General features: G+C 42.3%; 1 protein-coding gene across 1 annotated transcript in view; it reads left to right on the forward strand.

The window, feature by feature from the left end:
* The first annotated feature begins 7467 nt into the window (after window positions 1–7467).
* SLC9A9 (solute carrier family 9 member A9) overlaps window positions 7468–26134 on the forward strand; it is a 325848-nt gene continuing 307181 nt past the window's right edge. The window contains exons 1-2 of the mRNA XM_073359753.1: window positions 7468–7829; window positions 19431–19633. Coding sequence (XP_073215854.1) covers window positions 7655–7829; window positions 19431–19633 — 378 coding nt within the window. The 5' untranslated portion in view covers window positions 7468–7654. The remainder of the gene's footprint in view (window positions 7830–19430; window positions 19634–26134) is intronic.

Raw genomic sequence — 26134 nt, forward strand, 5'->3', positions numbered from 1 at the left:
AGACACACCCCTGGAACCCCGACCTGGGATATTCTATCTACTACCCAAGATCCATAAACCTGGAAATCCTGGGCGCCCCATCATCTCAGGCATTGGCACCCTGACAGCAGGATTGTCTGGCTATGTAGACTCCCTCCTCAGGCCCTACGCTACCAGCACTCCCAGCTACCTTCGAGACACCACTGACTTCCTGAGGAAACTTCAATCCATCGGTGATCTTCCTGATAACACCATCCTGGCTACTATGGATGTAGAAGCCCTCTACACCAACATTCCACACAAAGATGGACTACAAGCCGTCAAGAACACTATCCCCGATAATGTCACGGCTAACCTGGTGGCTGAACTTTGTGACTTTGTCCTTACCCATAACTATTTCACATTTGGGGACAATGTATACCTTCAGATCAGCGGCACTGCTATGGGTACCCGCATGGCCCCACAGTATGCCAACATTTTTATGGCTGATTTAGAACAACGCTTCCTCAGCTCTCGTCCCCTAAAGCCCCTACTCTACTTGCGCTATATTGATGACATCTTCATCATCTGGACCCATGGAAAAGAAGCCCTTGAGGAATTCCACCATGATTTCAACAATTTCCATCCCACCACCAACCTCAGCCTGGTCCAGTCCACACAAGAGATCCACTTCCTGGACACTACAGTGCTAATAAACAATGGCCACATAAACACCACCCTATACCGTAAACCTACTGACCGCTATTCCTACCTGCATGCCTCCAGCTTTCACCCTGACCACACCACACGATCCATCGTCTACAGCCAAGCTCTGCGATACAACCGCATTTGCTCCAACCCCTCAGACAGAGACAAACACCTACAAGATCTCTGTCAAGCTTTCTTACAACTACAATACCCACCTGCAGAAGTAAAGAAACAGATTGATAGAGCCAGAAGAGTTCCCAGAAGTTACCTACTACAGGACAGGCCTAACAAAGAAAATAACAGAACGCCACTAGCCGTCACCTTCAGCCCCCAACTAAAACCCCTCCAACGCATTATTAAGGATCTACAACCTATCCTAAAGGATGACCCAACACTCTCACAAGTCTTGGGAGACAGACCAGTCCTTGCCTACAGACAGCCCCGCAACCTGAAGCAAATACTCACCAACAACCACATACCACACAACAGAACCACTAACCCAGGAACTTATCCTTGCAACAAAGCCCGTTGCCAATTGTGCCCACATATCTATTCAGGGGACACCATCACAGGGCCTAATAACATCAGCCACACTATCAGAGGCTCGTTCACCTGCACATCCACCAATGTGATCTATGCCATCATGTGCCAGCAATGCCCCTCTGCCATGTACATTGGTCAAACTGGACAGTCTCTACGTAAAAGAATAAATGGACACAAATCAGATGTCAAGAATTATAACATTCATAAACCAGTCGGAGAACACTTCAATCTCTCTGGTCACGCAATCACAGACATGAAGGTCGCTATCTTAAAACAAAAAAACTTCAAATCCAGACTCCAGCGAGAAACTGCTGAATTGGAATTCATTTGCAAATTGGATACTATTAATTTAGGCTTAAATAGAGACTGGGAGTGGCTAAGTCATTATGCAAGGTAGCCTGTTTCCTCTTGTTTTTTCCTACCCCCCCCTCCAGATGTTCTGGTTTAACTTGGATTTAAACCTGGAGAATGGTCAGTTTAGATGAGCTATTACCAGCAGGAGAGTGAGTTTGTGTGTGTATGGGGGTGGGGGGGATGTGAGAAAACCTTGATCTATGCAGGAAATAGCCCGACTTGATTATGTAAAGAGTTGTCACTTTGGATGGGCTAGCACCAGCAGGAGAGTGAATTTGTGTGGGGGGGTGGAGGGTGAGAAAACCTGGATTTGTGCTGGAAATGGCCCACCTGTTGATCACTTTAGATAAGCTATTACCAGCAGGACAGTGGGGTGGGAGGAGGTATTGTTTCATGATTTCTGTGTGTATATAAAGTCTGCTGCAGTTTCCACGGTAAACATCTGATGAAGTGAGCTGTAGCTCACGAAAGCTCATGCTCAAATAAATTGGTTAGTCTCTAAGGTGCCACAAGTACTCCTTTTCTTTTTTCATTTAAAACAGAACATTTTAAATAGCACGTGAATTGCCTGAACCCAAAAATCTGAAAACTTACGAGTCAAGGAGAATTCACAGAGAATGCTTTATGCAGCAGGCCAGTCTGAGACAGCATGTGGACAGAGACAGATATTGACCAAAAAAATTTCTTGAATAAATAAGGAATGGAGAGGAGGCAGAGAAAACTCATGGGGGGAAAAAAAAGAGAGAAGAGCTTAGCACAAAATACTAGACTGTATCCTTTTGCTGGCTGAAAAATGCTGTGATTCAGGTGATCAACATGAAAACTATGAAAACATTTGAAAAAATGTTAGTTTATTAGGCATCATGGACGTGCCTGCTAAAAATTGGCGGTATGCTAACTGAACTTCTAAAATGTCAGTTGAGGTCAAGGATAAAAACATATACATTGCTTCAGGAAGAAATTATTCATAAAATGTATAATGCAAAGAAGCAAAACACAGCACTTTTGGACTGCACATCTGGATTTCTCATGAAGAGTAACTGTGACAGATGGCTGTGTCTGGACAGCTGATTTATAATTACATCTTCCATTTCTGAAAGGCTATAACCTTTGGGGGCCCAATCTTGCAATGTGCTGAATATTATTTTGAGAGTTACTTATCGTCCTCCCTGATCCTGAGTCCTGAATGAATATCCAGTATTTCTGTCTTGGGCCTGACAGCTCCCACTTCGATGTGGTTTTTGCAAAAGCCCTGATATGCTTTGATAGGTGTACTTCAGTCTAACAGCCCTTTGTGGAGTTGCTGAGAGAGAGAGTGATGAGTAATTCACTAAAGGAGTTTGGTCTGGCCTGAGGGAATGTCCCCAATTTTGAAATTGGACTTAAATGTCACAAATAAGAAAGAAATATGATCTATTCTAATAAAGTACTCCAGTGACTGTGACTGAAAGTCATGTCAGATTGGGTCAGTGAATGAGGCTGTGGTCTGTAAGGGCATGTCTACACAGCAACTAGACACTCGCTGCTGGCCCATGCCAGCTAACTCAGGCTCACAGGGCTCTGGCTGCGCAGCTGTTCCATTGCTGTGTAGACTTCCAGGCTTGGGCTGAAGCCTGAGTTATGGGACCCTTCCACCCTGCAGGGTCCTAGAACTTGGGCTGTAGCCCAAGCTCAGAAGTCTACACAGCAAAGGAACAGCCCTGCAGCCTGAATCCCGTGAGCCTGAGTCAGCTGGCACGGGCCAGCCGTGGGTGTCTAGTTGCTGTGTAGACATACCCTGAAACCCACACAAGATTTGCTATAAACACTGAAAGGAGAGTGAGGCAGAGAACTGCAGAAATAGGAAGAGTGGTCTTGTGGATAAAGCACTAGATGGGGGCCCACAAGAACTCTATTCTATCCCTGGCACTCCTACATGTTGAGCAGTACTTAGGCCTGTTCTAGGCACAGTTTTTGTATTGATTTAACAATTTTGTTTTAGGGATGTGGTTTTTGTTCCAAAATATTTAACTATGCACAACCCTTAGTGTGGATGCAGTTATACCAGCAGAGAGGTCCCTTAGCAGTATTTCTCTTCCCTTACAGCACTAAGCTATACACACCTTTATATTGGCATAACTGTGTTCACACAGGGGAGCTGTGCCACTTTAACTATATCAGTATAGTTAAATCTGTAAACAAAAAAATTCTGTATAGACAAGCCTGTGGCCCAGATTTTTCACTTCAGTGGGCAAGTGCCTTAGGCCTGAACCATTGTCCGCAGTAGGACTACTCACATCCATAGAGCTAAGCACGTTTCAGTGTTTACTGAAGGTGGACCTTGGATCAAAATTTTTGGAACTGGCCACTAATTGTATGTTCCTCATTTTCTGGATACCAGGGTCTGCTTTTGAGAAGTGCTGAATTGACAGCTCCAAAGCAAGACCATTGGAACTGCAGGTATTCAACATTTTTGTAAAATTAGGCCTTACGTGTCAAGCTGGGCTCCCCAATAACTGAGTCAACCAAAATTAGTGAACACTGCTGCAAATCTTAATCTCTCAGTGCCTCAATTCTCCAACTGTAAAATGCTTTGCGGTCTCACAGGGGAAATTGTGAAGATAAATTGTTTAATGTTTGCGAGGCAGTCAGATACTCCAGTAATGAGCATCATAACAAAGCTCAGGAGGAAATAATTCCATATTCAGTGCAGTATTTGGTGTTGAACATGGTGAACAGCATGTCAGGTATGGGGCCACACACTGGATGATATGGAAATAAGAAATACTGAACATCTGCCTTATTCACTGTGACCCATCAACCTGTGGGCTGAATGTGGCAGCAGTCTTATGGAAAAATATCTGATGATGTAATTATGCATAGGCACCAGGGTGTAGAATTAACATTGCATAAACAATTTCAATTCTTTCGTTTTCTAACTTTTCAGTGCTTGACTATTCAACCTTATAAAGTGTTCTTTTAATGTAGGTTTTGTTGTTTGGTGGGGTGGAGTGTTGGGTATGGTATATGCTGGCCAAATTCTCTGCTAGTATAAATTGGCACAGGTCCATTGGCTCCAATTTACACCAGCAAAGAATTTGACCAATGTTTGTAAGCTTTTTTAATTAAAAAAAGTTGTGAGCAAAAACATCTCTATTACATGATTGTTAGGAAACAGGAAACATTTCCTTTAAAAATGCACATTTATACATTGTTAAAATCATTCCACACAATAGCATTTAGTATTTGGAACCATGGTTCAAAAAGAATCAGTGTATAGTAAGAAAGAATGACTGTTTTTCAAGACAGAATCATTGTGGTTATTGTCAGATTCCTTTCATGTCAGAGAAGTTATTTGTATATGGGGAACCAAAAAGCATCATTGTGCTATCACAGGAAAGGGAGGTTAGACACCAGAATTCTTGCCTCATACTTCAACAGGCCCTGTTTATGTGGGCAAGAGTCTTGTTCTTCAAATATTAAAGACACTAACACTTTAAGTGCTTCCGTTTTCCCCCAAGGACTCCTGATTTATTGCTTCTTGGGTTCGATATAAAGGCATAACCATCGAACGCAGAATTGTCTTATTGTTTGCTCTGTTTGTTTTTTTGACAGTCAGAACATTAGTGATTGAGATACAATCAACGGGCCAGATTCCATAGTCCCACTGATTTGCAAAAAGTTCCTGCCACCTGTAACATGTTTTGGCTGTCTTGGTGAAAAGCTGAAGTATCAGTCATGCACAGCTACTCTTAAGCTAATTTTTTAAAAAGGAGGAAGAACAGCTCATGAGAACTTCCTGCAACTTGCCACATGCAGATTAGGAGAGTGCTGTTGTTTCTTCTAATACATTATACCACTTTGTAGTCATAGTACTATGAACACTTTCATTTCTGAACTGAGAAAATGTGCAGATCAAATGCCCTGTCCTTCTCCCTCCCTTACACTGATCTCATTCTGCCCATCTGGCTCTTATGTTCGGGGAAGAGTTTTGTTTCAGTAGTGTAATCAGAATCCCTCCACCTAATCCTCATGTATTATTTTGCTGTTTCCAATATAATGGATAATAAATATTCAATTATCTAACTCAAAATCTAAGTTTTGTCTTTTTTTTAAATTTTTTTCCTGTATTGTATGGTTAATGAGGGACGTGTGAACTGGCTTTGCCTATTTTTTAATTCACACAGACTTCATGGGTTCAGCGGATAGACTTGAATTAAAATGTCCTTTTCTGAGTTTACACCCTGGCTGTGAGTGATGAGAGGAACAGAGCAGAGGGGAAGAGAGAAATCCAAAGGAGAAAATGAGGTGCAGCGGGGGGCAGAAGGGGAGAGCAGAGCAAAAACACAAATACAGGGTGACTATGAAAAAAGGAGTAGAAAAGTCGAGAGATGTGAATTAAAAAATAACTGTCTGGAGCTATATCATCCCCTTCAGAGAAACTCCCCGGGAAGAGGAGTTAGGAAACGCCATGAAACTGGCTATACATAGTGACCAGGCCATTGCCCCTTAATATAAAAATGGTTTGAGGGGTTGCAGAATGGACAAGGAAGCCATAGTCTTGTGTGGGAAGAAAGGTCTGCTTGGAGCTGTGGACACTTTCTGCAGAGCTGGGGCCACCAAACCCAGCTGACAGCATTGCTGCCTATGTATTCATTTTGAATTGACTCATCTCTGACGTTTGAACCGTCAGTTCAAATCTGGCTGCAAATGTAGGCTTTCTGTAAACAAACTTGTATGGAATCTGAGACAAAGAGAAATGCTTTGCTCTTCTCTTTTATAATACTCCAGTGGCTGGAGGTGGTTTTTAAACACATGAATATTCCCCTCCAGTGTCTGCAGCCAAATATTGCAGCATTGAGCTAGGACATGACAACCTGAAAGTGAAATTGACTAGAAATCAGTGGTGAGCTGGAGCCGGTTCACACGAACCGGTTGTTAAATTTTGAAGCTGGTTTAGAACCAGTTGTTAAAGGGGTGGGCAAACTGTGGCCCGTGGGCCACATGCGGCCCACAGGACCGTCCTTTCCGTCCCGCCTGAGCTCTCAGCTGGGGAAGCTCCCCTGAGAATTTTTATTCCCCCAGGGGCACTCTGGGCCTTCGGTGGCACTTCAGCGGCGGGTCCTTCACTCGCTCCGGGCCTTCGGCGACGGGTCCTTCAGTGGCGCCGAAGACCTGGAGCGACTGAAGGACGTGCTGCCAAAGACCTGGAGCGACTGAAGGAACCGGTTCTTCAGCTTGTGGCAGCTCATCACTGCTAGAAATGGCTATAAAAGTAGCCAGTTTTATTGCCTATGGTGAATGGAAATGGGTCAGCAGCATAAATGATGAAAAAAATTACATTTTAATTTGTATTGTGTTTTTCTAACTAAGGTGCTATGAGCTTCACGTTGGCAGCCCCCCCCCGGCTTTCATTCTGTGCCCCAGCAGTCTGTCCATCCAGAGCTCATTGCAGAATTAGGGCCTGAATCTTCATTTTTTATTTGGTCTTTATGCAGACAAACTCTTATTGTAGTAAACCCTAAGCTTCCTTGCCTAAGACTAGCACTGTAGAGTGGTAAAATGGAAAGTTTTTTTTAATTGTAAAAATATAACCAACTTGTCATTTATGCCACTTGTTCAACATTAGTTAGGGTTTGCCTATGTGAGATGTTCAAGGTTCTAATATGATTTTATGAAAGATTTTTTAAAAAATTTATAGGAACAAAGTGTTGTGGACATAAACTAATTTTTGCAAACAAACAAAAAATAGTTTTTGGTAGGATCACAGAGGTTTGATAGGTTCACAGAGCCTCAAATTGCACAAATCTTATCGATCTACATTTAAAACAAGAACAATGTAGTGATGCAATCATAACATTACAAATGAGACAGGACAGCTTTAAGAGAGAAACAGGAAGTTGTAACTAGAATCCAGCTGAATTCTGAGCTAGGGGAGTTTGCCGTGAGGCTGCAAATAAAGCAGATGTGTTGTGAATTTCAGTAGTGTCTAGACTTTCCTTTACCAAAGTTGATGATATAGCATTTAACCTGTGGTGTTTTCTTTATTTTGCATTTTGTTCCCCTTCATCCTTTTTTTTTTTTTAAAAAGTACTCACATAAGGGGAATGAAATGGAAAAATTAAGGAAATATATGTCAGCGAGAGATGAGGATCAGTTTTATCATCAGGGAGCTGTGGAGTTGCTGGTCTTTAACTTTTTGCTCATCCTCACAATATTAACAATTTGGTTATTTAAAAATCATCGATTCCGCTTTTTGCATGAAACTGGAGGAGCCATGGTTTATGGTGAGTACAAATTTAAGTGCCAGTTTAGTATTAAACTTGTTGCATGTGTATAATTAGACACTTGAGCTCAAGTGCTGACAAGGCACAGAAAATGTACTGAATGAAATGCCACTAGCCTATTGAAATGTGCAGTAAAAAATTTAACACTTCAACTCTCACAAAACAGACATAAGTTGACCTGTCAATGGAGTAAATGTCACGAATAGGTTATCGTAGCACTGTACAGATAACGTACTTCCATGGGCTGATCTGAATCTAAAAACCCTTTGGGAATATAGGAGGCCTGTTTCATAAGAATAAAATACCAGGTTGAAAGCGATTATTTCATATGAATATAATGCATACTTGTTTGCGATATCCCATGATGGTGTGACACTAAGTCACAGCAGGAATCTATTAGGATCTCATGGGTTCAGCCCTGTGGTCTGATGCAATTTCAACTAGCTGAAGATTTTTGTTTTGTTTTTCATTGTGTTGTAGAAAAGCAGATTTTGAAAAGTCACTCTCTGATCCTCCCTGAATGTTTCCATTATATCTGTACTTCAGTTTGCCTCTCTTGTTCTAATCTTCCTTGATGTAATTTTCCAATATTTTATTTAACTTGTGCATAGGACCTTCTGCGTAGCCTGCTGCGATGAAGGTCTCTGTCAGTTTAATTATTATATGGAGGGAATGGTGGGGTTATTTCCCCAGTCCTTCCTTTCTCTCTTGTTTCACTTTCAGAAAAGTTGTGTAATCTCCATTTTGCTTTCCACAAAATGTGCCCTGATGACACTGTCAAGGCTGGAAAAAGGGATACAAATTATCACTTTATATATTGTGCATCCTAGCCACAAACCACCTGTGACTCTGACTTTCCTATGTATGTCATGATGCTGCCCCATTCATTATGAAATTCACATGCTCTAAGGTTGCATATTCTAAAAGTACTTGAGCCTGTTTTTCTGTCAGCTGCATGCAGTGTTTCCATTGAAATCATTGACATTGCATGCATGGAACTTGGGATAATCAGGCCCATGATTTTAAGACCATTGGAGCTTTTAATTTGAAAGTCAGTAGATGTTTCCTCCTAAGTGGTATCTTTTAAAGGAAGAAGGTTAGAGTTTATCGAAGGGTTAGAGCTGAAGTCTATCAGTCTTAACATTGTCCCTTTAAAACTCTTAATTACACAAATGAACTCTGAAAAGTCATAGGAACACAGGATTTACCCTTCTGTACCAGATACTTGACCTGTTAGGTCACTTTCTGCCTCTAGCAGTGACCTGATGCTTCAGAGGAAAGTAAAAAAACAAATAAAATCTTGTATCAAGCATTCATGCTATTCTAAATAGGTGGTGGGGAAGTGTGAGTGTTCCTTTCCTTTATACCTGTCCCTGCCTCTGTTTTGAAAGATTATGTTCTATAATAGTAACTCTGTAGGGCTTACTGGCAAATAACTAGAGTGGTGGAAAAAGAACTTATATGACAGTCCACCCGATTTTATTTTATCTCTAACTTCTCAGGTCTTATGTCACATGTGCATAATATACTGCTAGTAAATCAATTGAGATTAAAAAACAATACTTGGTAGAAGGTTACAGTTCACCACAATTAACAATGGCATTGATGTGCACAGTTTAGATAGTTCTACTAAAATAGTTTTTATACTCTACAAACCACCTCTAATTGCAGATGATTATATACATTTGTCTGTTATTTTTTGCTATTAATCTCTGCATATGGAGAAATCAGTGAAATACTATGCAATATTTTCACTATGGACAACCTGTAAAATATAACATTTTTCTAGGATTTACACACAAGACCCTTCCTCTTAGAATCCCTTGCTTCTTCTGTGTGATGTCCTGTGTACAACTGATCATGTTACATGCAGTGTTAGACGCAATCCAAAACTGCAGATTCAGACACCCCATACCTTTGCCTAGGTTTTGGCCTGGATCTGTACTTAGTGGCTTGGGTTCTCCATCTCTGGTTCATTTTGAATGTACCTTATCAAAACTGATATAAAAGCAAAAAGAGGGTGGGGAATGCAATTCAACTTCAAAAAAAAAAGTCAGTTCCCTATTTTAGGGTTTTATACTGCTGCCCATCACTGTTGTTTCTAACATTTAATTTCAATAACATTTTCAACTCCTACAATGTGGAATATTTGTCATTGCCTTGCACCTTGTGTAGCCATGAATACCGTTAAGCAGAGTGTCCCTTTTAGAGTTCATTAAATTCACTTGCCAGTTGAGATCTGTGCTGAGGCCTGAGTGAAGCTCTGCATTAAGAAATTCCTGAACAAAGGATACTGAGTCCATTTAGTCTTCTATTATTTATGACAGACGTCAGACAAAGAGAAATACCCATTCATGTGCATTACAAGCTTAAGCCGTAGTCCTTCCTGTACCTAGCAATATTGGGTGTGGCTTTAGGTATTCTTAGCAGTGTGAAACAGGAGTGGTTAAAGGAAACTGGCAAAATTCAGTTGTAAACAATTGCAACAGATCAATACCAGCAACTTCAGAGGAAAATCACCTGTAGGAATCTCTATAGAACCATGTGCTTGTACTGGGCCAAATTCTGTTCTCACTTACACGGCAGTCAAGCTTGAGTAGCACCATGAGAACTGTTTCTCCATTGCCTTGCAACTTGTGTAGCCATTTATACCAGATTTTACAATCCGATCAGTAGCATTTTACACCCAGTTTGCACAGGCGTAATGCCTTAATTCCACAGTTCATTGTATGGAGGCACAGATGTCTGCTGTTTGGATCCATTTTCAGGATCTACATGAATACACAGTCTGCCAGGCTATGGAGAATCAGGCCTATTTACTTATGAGTGAGTAGTATTTGACCAGCTGTTTGCCGACTGTTGCACGGAATGGTGTCTGGGTCTGAAACAGTTGGCAATGCAGTGTATGACCATTATTTATGGGTGTGCCATTGCAGAAGATGGTCAAAGAGAAAGATGAGGAAAACTAGTAGAAAGGTGTGACAGATTTAGGGCCTGATCCTGTGAGGAGATGAGCACCCACAACTCAGGCCACTAAGCCCCATGGGCAGAAGAATGCAGATTCATTCATTGGTTTGCCTTCCAATCTCCCACTGAATTTGGGTCTCTGATTCTTGTAGCTAGGTTCAACAGTAGCATTCTTGGTAATGCTCTGGGGTGGGCCAGTGCCAAAGCAGGCAGTTGAATGAGGTGTGAAGAAGCAGCTGAGTGTCAGCATGGACAGTAGGAAATGTTGGCTTTTTCACTTCTTACCATTTTATTCTAACAATAGTACTTACATTACATGGCCCTTCCTTGGAGGAATCTGAAAGGTACTTTTTACTGCCTTGGGCCTGGCTTTTAGAAGTGCTGCGAACCCACAGCTCCAATTGAAATCAGTGGTTTGAAAATCAGACTCGTACTGAGCACCCAAATCAGTGGTCACTTCTGAAAATGATGACCTTGACAGTAGGTTTGCATCTATACTACAGGGGTATGCAAGCATAGGTGTGACACCATAGCTATGTCAGTATAGTCACACAGTGTAAACATACTCTCAGGTAGGGAGGGCCCAAAGCCGTTAGAACTTTATTGTTGAAAATCAACACCAAACTCCAGTTACAAATAAACTGAGGCACAGAGGGCCTTTGCCAGATTTATGCTGGTGTAACTCTGTTGTAATCAACGGAGTTTTATTGGTGTAAAACTAGAATAATGCAGCAGAGAATCAAGTGCAAAGAACTTAAATGACTTACCTAGTGTCACATGGCAAGTCAATAGTAGAGCCAGGAATACAGATCGGAAGACCTCTTACAGCCACTGTCCTAAGACACTAAACTGTAACTGCTTTATTCAGGGAACTATTTACTGGAATTGGGACAAAAATGGTGATGTGAGCTTGATCCTTCAAGGTTCTGAATGTGTGCTGAGTACTGACCAATTCCTTCAAAGGGACTGTGGGAGGTCAGAACCTAATAGGATTAGGTACTAGAAATGGGAATCCATAGTTTGGGATAATATGACAAAGATCACAATTTTCCCTTTTTCAATTCATGTATGAATAATGAAGAGAGATCTTCGAGGTATAATTTAGAGCCTGGAAAAAGGCGTGATCAAGGCAGGTTGCAATAATATAGTACAAGTGTTTGAGAAACATCCATAGCCAGAATGGATTTTGTAGTTGGAATATAAAAGAGACATAATGTTTTTAAATCAAATGTGAAGGAATTCAGGTCTGCTCTAAAATAATTCTTGAATAGTCAGGAGAATTAAGCAATGGACTGAACTGCTTAGTTTCTGAGTCACCTTCATTTAGAGGTGTTCAGAAATAGCTAGATAAAATCCTAGAGGGAGGAATATCCTTTTTGATACGAGAGTGTGGCCTTGATGACCTCAAAGGTCTTTTCCAACACTATTATCTATGATTAAGGGTTTGATCCTGCTTCCACTGAAGTCATTGGCAAAATTCCTATTGAGTTCAATGAAATCAGGTTTGGGATCTAGTTGGGGTGCTTCTGGGAGAAGAGTAACAAATGGTAATGCGATTTAAAAAAAACAAACTGTCACTTTAAAGTGTCTTTTTTCTGATTCAATCCAGCATCAGAAGTCACTTTTAAAAAGGAATTATCTGAACATCAGTACTAGTCACTGCAGGGAAACGTCTCGGGTAAAGGGAACCTGGGAGGGGAAGAGATGTTCTAATTGAATTCTGACTTCTATTGTGTTAGGGATTGATTCCTATTCAGTGTGGCATGCTCTCACCTTGCATGATGAGACCCTGTATTAATGACTAAACTCCATGTTCAACTGATGTTATCATAGCTGAAGCTGTCTTACCTCTGCTCACAGCATAGCAACCTGTAATAGGGCTACCTGTTTTCTTATTATGTGAATTAATCCTTTCCTGATTTGTTCTCATGCAATTTATTTTTAACAGCGTCACTGCTGGCCTTCCATTCTAAAATCTGGGTTTGTGCATTTGGTTCCCATTCTATTGAAATGAATGGAACATATAAGGGGCTGCCACATGTATCTGGTATTAAAGGTGTGTTTTGCATAGGATGCCCCATATATTAAACACAGAGAGCTGTTTGAAAGTATTTCCATATTTAGTTGCAGTGTTGGGGAACAGTAATTGCAAGGGATATTGAAAATATTAGTTTTGCTTTTGTTATATGTGTTCTGAATGCTTCTTTAGAACCTATTGTAAATAATTTTTTTGGAGCTGGTGAGAACACAGGAAGGTAGAGGCCGTAGAAAGGAAGGCATATGCTGTACATCTTTAGCCTATGCTTAAAAAAGGGGGTGATTTTAATTGGAATCTGGACTAGGGCCTCTGAGTACAGCTCTACTAGAGATAATAAATATTTTATACAAAGCAGAAATTTATGTGAGTTGATGATAATGCATAAACTTTAAAATATTTATTTTTCCTGAGGTTTTATATTCAGTGTATTGGTAAATCCGACCTATGGTAAATGCTTTATTTCTTAAGGAATAATATGACTGCAATACTTAAGTGGTCTCCAGAAATATACTGAAGTGATACAGCAATTGTCTCTTATAGATCCTTCTATGGAGCTTTCATTAATTTTCTGAATCTAGGGATTTGAATCCATCTGTACTTCAAATTTAAAACATCATAATGTTCCTCTGAGAACTCAAGAGACTCAAAAGCTCCATTAATGCTCTCAGAATATTGATTGTCAACATCTGCTGTACTTAATGCTAGCCATCCCTGTATGTCTATTGATACTAACAAAATTGTGAATTTTATTTGTACTCTAAAACCACTGACGATACCTTTAAGCATCTGGGCAGTTCAGTATGCTACCCTGACCCATATTGCATCTGATGATAGGCTCCAAACTAGGGGAAAGAAGCAACATGAGCCAGTTGTCTTTGTCAAATGTTGATTTTTATTTCCTTACAGCAATCTTGATGATAATTTTAAGACCTTAAAAAGCACCATTCCTGCAAACACACATTGTTTAGCTTTACATATATGAATATATTCAGGTACCTAAGTGTTTGCAGGACTGGAACATACCATAGTTCTGTGTGACTTCTTTGGAAAAGTGCAGTGAAATGCCAGACTAGCCATTTCTGAATATTATCTGCCCCACCAGAGAAAACTCACAGAAGGCTGTTTGTGACTACTGTTGAAGATATCATATCTTGCCAGGACACAGTTGCCCTTGTAGCTTCCCATCTTAAACTTACCACTTCTGTTTGAAATAATATAACCCAGAAGCCAAATTAATGAACTTTCACTAGTATAACTGAGAACACAATTTGACCATGTCTGTTTCCCCAAATGTGCCGTTTAATAAGTTAAATGTGGCTTTATGTAGGGAACAATGACCCTTCTGAGTGGTCTAGTTTTTTAATCAAAGGTCCAATGAAAATACAAGCAAACCTTCACCACAACATCTTGGCTGGAGACAGTCAGTCTCAGTTTATGTGTTCTCCCCGGTCTCCTACCCTCCAGCAGGGTTCTCTTGGCTCTGGTCCCTTCCTTGGAAAGTCAGGTCTCTTCCCACTGCATGAGCAGGAGGCTTCCCTGAAGCCAGGGCCTGCAGAGATCTGCCAACAGCAGCTCTTCTCTGTGACAGCCTGTAGTTCCTGAGAGGCTGGGCTTCCTGCCACTGTTCGGGAGTTCCCTGTCCTTAGGAGCACACTTCCCAGGCTCCTTCTTCTGGTGAGCTGTCCTGGGAGCTCCTCTCCTCAGGAGCTTCCTGTCTCTAGGATCTCCCCCCACTTAAGGCCTAGTAACACAACTAACTAACTGACTAGGGATTCAATTACTTCTAGGTGGATCTGAGTTCGCTCATTCTCCCTTACAGGTGCCTGTTGCAGGTAGTCTGATCCCGGACTTCCCTGACAGTCCCCATATATTTAAAACAGTAACCAGAACTTGGTTTTATGTAAAGAGCATATACTAGGTTTCTCAAAGTGTTTTATGAAACAGGGATCTATTCAATGGTAGCACAGAGGCTATGTAGGCAAAACATGACGGCCATCTGAGAGCCACAGGCCGATCCCCTCAATTAAAATGGCTGTCATTTCCCCACTACCTTTGCAGGTGATGGTGAGAGAGCTCCTAGTAAAGATGGTCACCGTCTCTCATTGTTTCAGTAGGAGAGAGTCCTGGTTGACTCAAGGAAGATGGCTGCCCTACATGCTGTCAGAAAGCAGGGAAAAATAGTGTGGGGAGACTGGGCAGATACGTGTAAGGGGACTGTTGCCCCCTTACTAACATTCAGTGGGGGTGTTTTAGTTGCTAGGTACCAGTACTAAAAAGGGGGAAGGGTCGAGGGTGAATCAGGACCCTGAGACTGACAGTCCCCAGGAACAATGGGGAGAGGCCAATGCTCTAGGTCAGCCTGAACGACAGGGCGAGCGGGCTAATCAGGGAGTCAGGAGGCCAGGGAGGTCCCATCCTCGGTGTGAGCTGGAATTGCCTGGGTCAGAGTGGGGCTGAGCTAAGGAGAAAGCAGGGGCCGAGCTGAGCTGGGAAGCAGAGCTGTTCCAGATCCAGAGGGACCAGAAAAGCAGCCCAGAGAGAGCAGACCCTGTCCTGGGAGCAGAGCTGCAGCCCCAAAGCCAGAGGCACATCCCAGAGAGAGCAGACTTGCCCTGGGAGCAGAGTTGCAGCAACCAGAGCCAGAGGAGCTAGAAAAGCAGCCCAGGAAGCAGGTCAGTGCTGGGAGCAGAGTCACAGAAGCAGCCTGCAGAGCAGACCTGTCCTGGTAGCAGAGCTGTAGCAACCAGAGCCAGAGGGGCCAAAGAAACAGCCCAGGGAGCTGGAGGCAGAGCAGCAGCAGTGCTGAGACAGGGTGGTGGAGCTGGGGCTGGAGCAGTCCGGAGCTGGGTGCAGTGAGCAGCTGGGGAGACCGAGGGGGACCCTGGGCAGCGGGCCCAGCATGGGGAGACGCCTCAGCCAAGAGGCTCTGCAGGCCAGGCTTGGATCATAACCCCGACAGGGCGGGGGCGACACTGAGAAGAAGGGTCCTACCACTTAGAGCCTGAGAGCGTGTGGCCACCACCAGAGCAAGTGTCCAACCCACAGCATCCCTGCAGCACAGCCAGGGCCTGAGAAGGAGGCCTGGGACTTACAAGGAACAGACTGTGAACTGCCCTGACATTCCAGAGAGAATGTTTGTGATGTTCCCTGCCACAGAGCGGGTTGATGTGTTCCCTTTAACCTTTCCCATTTTTCCTTATTCTTTTTAAAATTAATTGTTGATTAAATAACTTGTGTTTGCTTTAACTTGTATGTAATGGTCAGTGGGTCAGAGAAGTGCCCAGGGCAGAGAGAGTACCCTGGAGTGGGGACACCCTAGCCCCTGTCCTAGGTGACCACAGCAGGGTTGGGGGTTGAGCCTCCCAGGAATCCCAGGCCCAGCCTTGTTGGGGTTACGAGGACTCTGCCAGACAGGAGAGTGGAAGGGGAGTCCTCAAGAGCAGGGAGGCCACTGGGTAAAGGAAGTGGGAGTGAGGACTCAGATCCTTTTGCTAGCCCACTTCACCGGGGTAGTGCAGAAGTCAGGAAAGTTCCCCACAATAGCGGGACTATTCCCACGTTTACATATGGAAGGGTGGGGAGCAGAGCAGGACAGTGGGGTATGGGTTAATAAGGGGGCAAGGGAATTTTGAAGCGAAGCAAGAACATTGTATGGCGTAAATTAATATTGAAGGACAGTGAGGGAGCAGGTGAATATGGGAGGACAGCAGAATTTAGAGTGGTAGGAGAGGAGGATGAGGGAGCAGGCAAGCCCACTATGGGGACAGGAAATGAGGACCATAGAGGTAGACTTCGGTGGGTGGAAAGGAAGGGAGAATGTGTCATGGCAGAGGAGCAGTAGAAGGGCTGAGACTGATGGCAGACAGAGTCTTGAGATTGAGAGAAGGATCTGAGAGTTTCAGACAGGGAAAGAGAGCTGGGGAGGAAAGGAAGATAGTACTCCCATTCAAGGGTCTGAGAGAGGGTGAGTGGCATCCTTCCAAGCATGGAATGGGAAGGTCCACATTTTTGCATGTGCATTTTGAGTGCGTTTAAGGTTGAATTTTCAACCTATAATAATACCTTGTGAGATAGGCAGTTCCCCCTAAAGGTTAAATAATCTGAAGTCAGACTGAAAACCCCAAACTCTTTTAACCAGTTAATTCTCATGGCTTCCTGAGGTCTGACTTTTGAACTCTTGGGGTTGGCCATCATGGTATTAATATTTTGCATTGGAACATTTAGTGCCTGCTTCCCTCCCCCAAGAATTTTCAGGAAGTCTGTATGCTACCTCTTACTACAGCTAGATTTATTATCTGATTTATTATGCACATTTCATATGACCTCAGGAAGCAACCTTTGGACTCTTAGTGGTGATGTGAATCCTGAGGGATTTAAAGAAAACATCCCTCCTTAACAGTATAGTCAGCATTCTTGTTATTACACCATCTTTGCCTTACTCCATGAAGCTAAAATATTACATCTGATATAATATGCTAGAGGCAACCACTGTTCAGAGACCTCTGCAAAACTGGCCAACAACAAGATTGTTCCATCTCTCTGTCTAGCCATTTATACCACTCTCATCAGCATAGTATCTGGTTACTGAATGAAACTTCAGTATTAACTCTAAATTTTCTGACTCCTCTGGGTTACTTTCTATAGTTAAATTTCGTTCATATTTTTCAAAGGGCTCTAAAAAAAATCTAGATACTTAATGGCCTCCATCATCATTGTATCTGAACATTTCCCAAGTATTTATACTATACTATACTATTAGTCAATATTATAGAATGAACCAGAAGGCTTATGCTAAGCTAAGAACCAAAAATTGCCAGCATACTTTTGTACTTTGCTAAAGGTGTATCTTTGAATATTTTATACTCAAGATTAGGTTTTATTGTGTACTTTTAGGTTTTATTAGTAGTTAAATTGTGGGTTTTGTGCGTTGTACTGTTTATTTGCCAAAAGCAAGATGTATGTGCATTGATTGGTCAAAAGCATGATGGATAAGCTTCATCTAGTAGGAACTGTGTGCTGGGAACACTTATGGTAGGTTTTCATGGCCTAATATTATTTGTACTCATTTGGAATAATATTGTTTGTAGTTGGCACAGATGTCTTATAACCTGACAAAAAACAGATAAGGAAAAAGGAGTGAGAGGCATTAGTCTTTTTGCTGTCATAAATAAGGGACATATAAGGCCAGGTCTACACTAGAAAGTTAAGCTGACCAGTTACTGCACTCAGGGGTGCAACGTAGTTAAGCCAAGCTAACCCCCAGTGTAGACAGCCCTGGGTCGACAGAAATATTCTGCCATTGAACTACCTACCACCTCTTGGGAGGGGGGAGATTAACTACAGTGATGGAAGAGCCCCTCCCATTGCTGTAGTGAGTGGCTATACTGAAGCACTACAGTGGCACAGCTGCACTGCTGTAGCAGTTTAAGTGTAGACACTTCCTAAATATGAGCTGAATTAAGCACAAACTTTGACACAGACATGCTGAAAACTGCTGCAACAACTACTTCCCAGGATCATATAAAGTATTAACCCTTTTCTGTCTGTGCTGATTTCTCTATGCTCAATAAACCAATTGAGCGAAGTTATCTGACATCTTATCAATAAATAAAATGAACCCATTGATTATCAACAATCCTCACAGCACCCATGGCAAATTGGGAAGTATTATTTTCTCCATCTGAGGACACTGTTGGTGACTTGCCTAAAATCCCACAGGAAGTCAGCAGCATAGCTATGCTGCAGCTGGGGGTGTGATTTGCAGCTTGTTTAAATCTCAGGTGGCATGTCTAATCTAGCTAGCTCGCTAAGAAATAGTAGTGAGACATGGCAGCACGGGTTGCACAAGTCCGCCTGACTCCCCGAAGCATTTGCTTGCTTGTGCAGCCCATATTGAAGCCTGTGCTGCCGTGTCTTCACTGCTATTTTTAGCAAGGTAGCTAGAGTACAGATAGCACCGGCATATGTATGCAAACTGCAGTATAAAGCTGCAGCTGCAGTATAGACATAGCCTATATAGTCAGGAACTAAATCCAAGTCTCTGTGTCTTAACCACAACAGCATCATTCTTTCCATTTTTATTGTTTATTATTTATATAGCACCGTAACTGCATAGCTCCTTACAATATGCAGAATGTGTCCTGGGACAGAGTGAGTAACGACTTACCCAACGTAACTTTAACACAGGAAATCTTCAGAGATGCTGAGAAAAGAACATTATCTCTTGACTTCCAGTACAGTGTTCTAGCCACAAAAGCATCCTCCCGCTTTAAATACATACTTACCACACATACCTTATTAGGCATGCAGTAGCTGAGTAACATGGTTAGTAAAAACATCAGAATGACCTCAATACCTGGATCACAGAAGTATGATCTGTTCCAGGTGCATGTAAAACCCTCATGTCCACCCCTGTACTCATCCAGAAATTGCCACGTTCTTCAGTGTTCCATATTCATCCACACAATACTGCCTGGAGTGCACCTCGATGGTACTGTTGGTGAAGGGGAACCACCATACTTTTCTTCTCCATGTCTACAACCAATGCTGTATCAGACACTCACAGTATTTTAACCTCTTATGTTTCTAATCTGCAGGTCTCGTAATGGGATTAATTATACAATATGCAACAACACCAACCAACTTTGAAAGTGGAACTGTCTATACTTGTGAGAAGCTGAAGTTTGGCCCACCCACTGTACTTGTTAATATAACAAACCAAATATATGAATATCAATACAAAAGGCAAATCAACCAACACAACGTTAATGCTCACCAAGGCAATGCAATGCTTCAAAAGGTAAAAGGATTGTCTGCCATTATCCTTGTGTGTTATAAAATGAGTTCTTGCTTTATTAACTTATGCCAGCGTGAAAGGAGAATCTGTCCCTATTTATAGTGTGATATGGACACTTACTCTGATTTTAGGATGACAAGGGAGGAACAGGAAGGAGGACAGACAGAAAAAGGAAATAAGGTGAATTAGATGTCCAATTGCTATGAAACAGAAAAGAATTATAGTTCACAGCTCCGCTGTAGTCAGGAGGCTGTGTGTGAACAAAACAATTGCCTGAGTTCTCTGGTATGACCACTCCAGCCCCCACAAATATTGACTTTATCTTGAGAAGATCTGGTCAAATCATATTAGTGAGTGATGGACGTAAAACATTTTCCCCCCATCAGACATTGAAGAAATTACTTACAAATCAGTGTTTTCATTACTTAAGCAGCTCTACTTGGAATCAAAAATTTCAAATGTAATGTTAATATTAAAATCTAAATTTTATGCTCCCTCCCCCGCACACTTCCTTTTTTCTAACTCTCTAAGAAAGAGAATGATGCAAAAACCCAACAAGCACTTTTCATAACAGCACATTTGTCATGTTGTAATGAGAGATAGGACATGTGCATACCAAGGTTCTAACCATATGAGAAACTTCTTAAACTTCACTTTTCTGATTACACTCCATTCCTGTATGACTTCCAAGTTCCTTCATGTGGGTTGCCTTGTAACTCACTTACCTATGTGTTATAATGGAAATTATTTAAACTCAGGAGTTGTCTTTATCTCAATAATATAGGTCCCCATGCATAGAAGTCAGGGGGATTAATCACAAATTTAAAGTTTTCCACATACTTAAATTCGTTCCTGAATTAGAACATGTGTATGTTTGGTTAATGCCTCCCTCAGGAAAAATTAGGCTGATTGAAGGTTGTGATAGCAAACCTGGGTGGGTACAGGAAAATACTGGGACCTCAGACTTATTCAGACTTTACTGAGTCTTTAGGCATTTTCCTGAGAGACTATTGCCTCTCGAGAGAATTGCCTTTGGCAGGTGGCTATGCATAGCCACAACAGTCCCCCTTAGAAGAATTGGCGCTAGACATTAGCAGACTAAACAATTGCTTGGGGCCCCAAGCAACTCAAGGGATCCCCATATTTGTTTTTTAGTATAACAACTTGCCTGCTTTACTGTTGGGGTGGAGATATTCCTCCTTAGGTCCTGCAGTGGGCTAGCACCAGCTCTTCCCCTTTGCTTGCAACCATGTCAGAGTCAACCTAGAAACTAGGAGCAATCTGGCAGCATGGAGAGTTTTCCTTAAGTATCACAGTGGCATGTGTCTCTAGTGCTTGAAGTGCCACCTTTTGCCTGACATCCAGCTGTGCTCAGATGCAATGAGCAGCCTAGGTTTCAGCATGTTCATCACTCGCTCTGGAGCTGAATAACAGCTATTATGAGAATGGAGCAGCATAAATTGCACACTGATAACTGCAGCCTTGTCAGGGGACCAGCCTCCCCTCTTTCCCCAGCCTGACACCCCAATAAGATTCTCTAAAGCCTCAGTTCTGTGGAGTTAGCATAGTGGGTAAGGAATGGTGTCAGAGGATGGAGATGGATGGCAGGAGAGAGATCACTGATCATTATCTGTTAGGTTCACTCCCTCTGGGCACCTGGTATTGGCCACTGTTGGTAGACTGGATACTGGAAGGGATCGGCCTTTGGTCTGACCCAGGATGGCCATTCTCATGTTCTTATGTTCAGGACACAGGGAGGGGGAACATGCTGCAGATGCTACTTCTGCAAACTACGCCTGGGGGATTCACTCTATCTCGACTTGACACTATGCAGCAAATGCAAATACAAATGCAGCAGAATTTAGGAGGTGAAAACAAGCCCCAAAGAGCCTGTCCTGCCTTTTGTTTAAAAATAATAATTTTAAAAATGCTTGCATTTTGGCCTATTTTTTGATTGTTTTGTGCAAACCAAAATTCCCCTTTGACTTCATCATATAAGGTTCCTGAGCCTTTTCACTAGTGATTAGCCTGTGCCATGAGTTATAAATATCATCGTAGCATTGTTTTGAATAATAAAAATATGCAATTAGGATTTCTGTTGCCTATGGAAAAATGTTTAATCTGATTTACTTACTGACTTAATTCCCATGTTAATGTGACATTTGAGACTCTTGGTTTGGAAGAGTTAGTGGTAAAAAGTTCTTTCTCCATCTTATTTCCTATAAAGTTGTCAACGTAGCTAAATTTACCACATCCCATTATTTGCCAGCCGGTTCACATTAGTTTAATAACTCAAAGTAAGCAGAACAGTAAAAAAAAAATTTTTTTTTTTGCTGAGTTCTCACTTCCTGTTTATCGAATCAAGTTATCAGTTGGTAAGAAGACGGAAACAATTTTGCAATCTGCTCTGTTTGCTTTAAAGAGAAAAAATCCATCTAGTATATTGTAGCCATTTATTTAAAAAAAAAGGCATTTTATCTGGACAGAGAAGGAGCAAGCCATTCTGCTAATGACATGCTGTCACTTTTAAAGGTATTAATGTAGGAGAGCCCCCAGACAGAACAACAAATTACACAGGCTTAGTATTATAATGTCTTTTGTGTCTCAGTGCTAGGCTGTAAACAGGATTCTGTTGTACTGGGAGTTACTTGAAATGAAGTTAAAAAAGCAGAACACTATCTCTTCAGGCCTGAACTTGATGGAGAATACAGGCACTATCCTGGCAATAGCAAGGCTGACCATTTTTTATTTTTGTTCAGACTCATGCTCATTCTAACATCACTTTTGGGAAATCATTTTAATGAGTGTCTTATTTTGTAACGAAAATGTACATTTTTTTTTCTTCCCCAGTCTTTTGTTGAAGAAGCAAAACACACAGTAAAAATACATCTGTTTCATACACATGGATTGCACTGCGGAATGCACTTTGTTTGAACTCTAGGCAATATTCCATTTTTATTACATGTCTTTTTGTTTTTTGCAATGGCACTCGTAGAACAAAATGTGTTCCATATGGCGGCCAAAGCAGTGGGCTAGATTCCCTCCTCTGTTCTGGCCTCTTTCCACCGCACTCGGACCTGGCTAAACCAGGAAGTGGGAGCTCTCTCTTGGCGTAAAGCTGGCTTATAACGTGTCTCATGTTAACAATTCATCCCACCCTGCTTTAGGGGATATGTCATGGAGGGAAGGGGTATTGGGGTCTTCTACAGAGTGGAATTAGAATGGAACTGTCTTCTGCCAATTTTCAGCTGATGTACGGTCCTTTAGGGACTGCTGCCAGCTGGCATAAGTCAGAGCAGCACAAGAAAAAATCAAAACAAAATGAAGTGTTCTCTCTTTCTCTCCTGTGCTCAGTGGATTTCGATGCAGGAGATAATGTGGACAAGATCCATAAATTCCCATGGTTATTACACAAAATCTGTTTTTCCTACCAGCTACACATATCTGTCATATTGAGTTCAAATCCATAGTGTTGTAGTTTTTCATACAGATTAGATAGATTTCATGAGAAAAAGGGGATGTAGCTTCATTGAAGTCAGTAACGTACAGCAATTTATACCAGCTGAGGATCTGGCTTAATATATATTTATGCCTTAAAATTTTTGCAAAAGACAATACATTAAAATGGAATAGGGAAAAATGTTGTCTTGCCTACTACCTGCAAAAAATACTGAGGTTTTTATTCATTATGAATAAATGCAGTAAATCTGTTTCTCAGAAAACTCAACTCCACAAATTGCAGGAATGATGAGGGGTCATTATAATAGGTTTTTTTTTCAAAATTATTAAAATTTGCGACTTTCCCAATTAACGCTTTTTGTTGAAGAGGCCAAGTGCAATGCACAGAGTTAACCCACAAGGTGCTGGCATTTTTCAGATTGTGTGCTATGGTGTGAAGACCAGTGATGGATTAGCTGCAGGGCCCGTGCCCAGGGGCCCTGGCCAATTGCCCCCCGCCCCCCAAATAGGCACCCCTGCTTCCCGGCAGGAACACCTGGGGGTGGGAGTGGCCAGGGGAATTGCAGGCAGAAAGTTGGGGGGCCCTTGCTTTCGCCCAGGACACAAACCCTTAATCTGCCTCTGGTAAAGACATAAACACAGAGACCATACTTTAAGCAGCAACTAGAGAACTCCCTAACCAGGAAGTTCTCCCATTTAGTAAGATGGCTGCTTCAATCCCTCCTGTTCCTTGCTGGTGACTGTGGAAAACCAGGAACTCCATAATCACTCCACATCTTTCTTTCTTTATAATGAAAAGTTAAAATTTAAATGATATACATACAACAGTACAAAATATACTTCAAATTTCTTAAAACTATTTTTACTATGTCCCTTATCAATTGCATTTAAATAATCCTAGGCATTATTCTAATGATCAAGTCTTTGAGGGGGTCTGATCAGTCTTCCAGACTGTTATCACTTCTGAGGAGTTTGTGCATGGAGTTCCCTGAGGAGGGGACTTAATTCCTTACAGAGTACTTGCAAGCCCCAGATCCTCTCTTTGGTGTGTTGGGAAATACTGAAGATTAATCTGATTCCTCTGGAGAAGTCCTCTTGGAGTCCCCACTCGGTAGGATCTGGGAGTTTCTACCAAGTTCTGAACAGTTCCAAATGTCTGGGAGCTCTTGATCCAAACTTTGTTCCTCATCTCCTGTCACAGAGGCAGATTAGGATGTTCTGGGGCCCTGAGCCAGAGCAAGTGGAGGCCCCTCCCCACTCCTTCCACCTGCTGTCCCTTCGCCCGCGCCTCCAGTGCTCCTGCCAGGAGGGGTTGAGGACCGGGGGCTTGCTCTGACCTCCTGGTGCTTCTGCCGGGAGGGAACGGGGCAAGCCCCCATGCCCTGATCCTGCTCACCGCCCCTCCCCCTCCCCCGCCGGCAGGAACGTTGGGCAGGCAGCAGGAGCGGGGTCAGGGAGTGGGGTGCCCATTTTTCCAGGGCCCCCAAATTGGCTGGGACCCATGGCACGGACCCCATTGGCCCGGGGCTAATCCACCACTGTCCATTCAGGTAATGCTTTTGTTCTGTGCTTAATATGGAAACTTTTAGTTGCTGAATTTTGAGTTCAGCATCCCATTTTTGAAATTCCATCAGGTCGGACCAGTTTAATCTGTATTGTTGCCACAAAGATGTCCTTATTTGTCTTCCCATCAGAAGTTCTGATGGAGATAGTAGAGATGCAAGTGGTGTTGACCGATATGCCTAGGCATGCTTTATATGGGGCCACTGATTTTTGCAGAAGTCTTTTTAAAGTCTGCACTGCTCTTTCCACCTCCCTGTTACTCTGGGGGCAATGTGGATTCCTCCTACGATGTTCAAAATCAAAGTCCTTTGCAAAATGTAGGAATGTTTTAAAGGTAAATTGAGGCCCATTATCAGATATGTGGACTACAGCAACTCCATGAGGTGTAGATATTGACTTTAGGTTCTGAATGACCTGTGCTGAGGAACACTGTGTAAGTTTAGCTAAGTCAAAATATCTGGAGAATTAATCAGCTATAATAATGGGGAAAAAAAATCTTGTGACTACCCCCTATCAAAGGTCTGTCAGGTCGCTTTGTATAGAGTTACGTATCTCGCAGCCTCTACTAAGGTGTGACTTTGCCTATTCAGACTGGGGCCACCACACAGATTGCTGTGTTCATGCTCCACACTTGGTTTTACTTTGGTGTCCCTCTGGGATATTGGAGAGTATCTTTCTGAAGTTCATAGGGATAAGAATGTGTGTCCTTTCAGAAGCAGGCCAACTGGCATGTGAAAGGTCATTTTGGTCCTGTCAGTATGGTGGTAGGTCAGTTGGAAGTTGACTCCTTTGACCCCACCCTCCTTGGCAGAGTAGAGTCTGTTTCTGGCAAGTCTCATCCTTTAGTTATTTATCTCCAATTTGCTGACGTTAGCTGGTAGGTACTGGAATTGCTGTAAGAACAAAGTGTAGACTTTGACATCTTTCTCTAAAGCTTTTTCATCTTCCATTGGTGGCTGCCCCATTGGCTCTCTAGATAGCATGTTTGCAGCTATGAGTGCTTTCTCTGGAATGTGTTCAGTGTTGAAAGAAAAATCACATTAGCTATAGCAAAAATCTTTGAATCCCAGGTGGAAAGCTTTGATCCCAGTAATACCACTAAGGGCTTGTGATCTGTTTCTTTGTTAAAATTCGAGCCAAATGGATATGTCCTGAGCTGTCCAACTGACTGCTAACACTTCCTTTTCTCTATTTGTGCTACGGGCTCCATTGCTGTGCTGAGACAGGGCTCCGATTCCTTCCTGCTGCAGCTTCAACACTTTCCCGGCTCACTCACTACTCTGGCAGTCAGGGCTCTTTTCTGTCCTCTACTCCTCCTTCAGAGAGAGGGATTCACGCACTTCTGACACCATTTCGGGTGAGGGTATAAATATAGAGAGCCATGCTTTAAGCAGCAACTAATGAGCTCCCTAACCAGGAAGTTCCCCCATTTATTAAGACCCTGCTGCATCACACTCTAGTCCTCTCTGGTAACTGTGAAGA

The sequence above is a fragment of the Lepidochelys kempii genome, chromosome 9 (assembly GCF_965140265.1).
Source record: "Lepidochelys kempii isolate rLepKem1 chromosome 9, rLepKem1.hap2, whole genome shotgun sequence".
In the NCBI taxonomy this organism is placed as follows: domain Eukaryota; kingdom Metazoa; phylum Chordata; order Testudines; family Cheloniidae; genus Lepidochelys; species Lepidochelys kempii.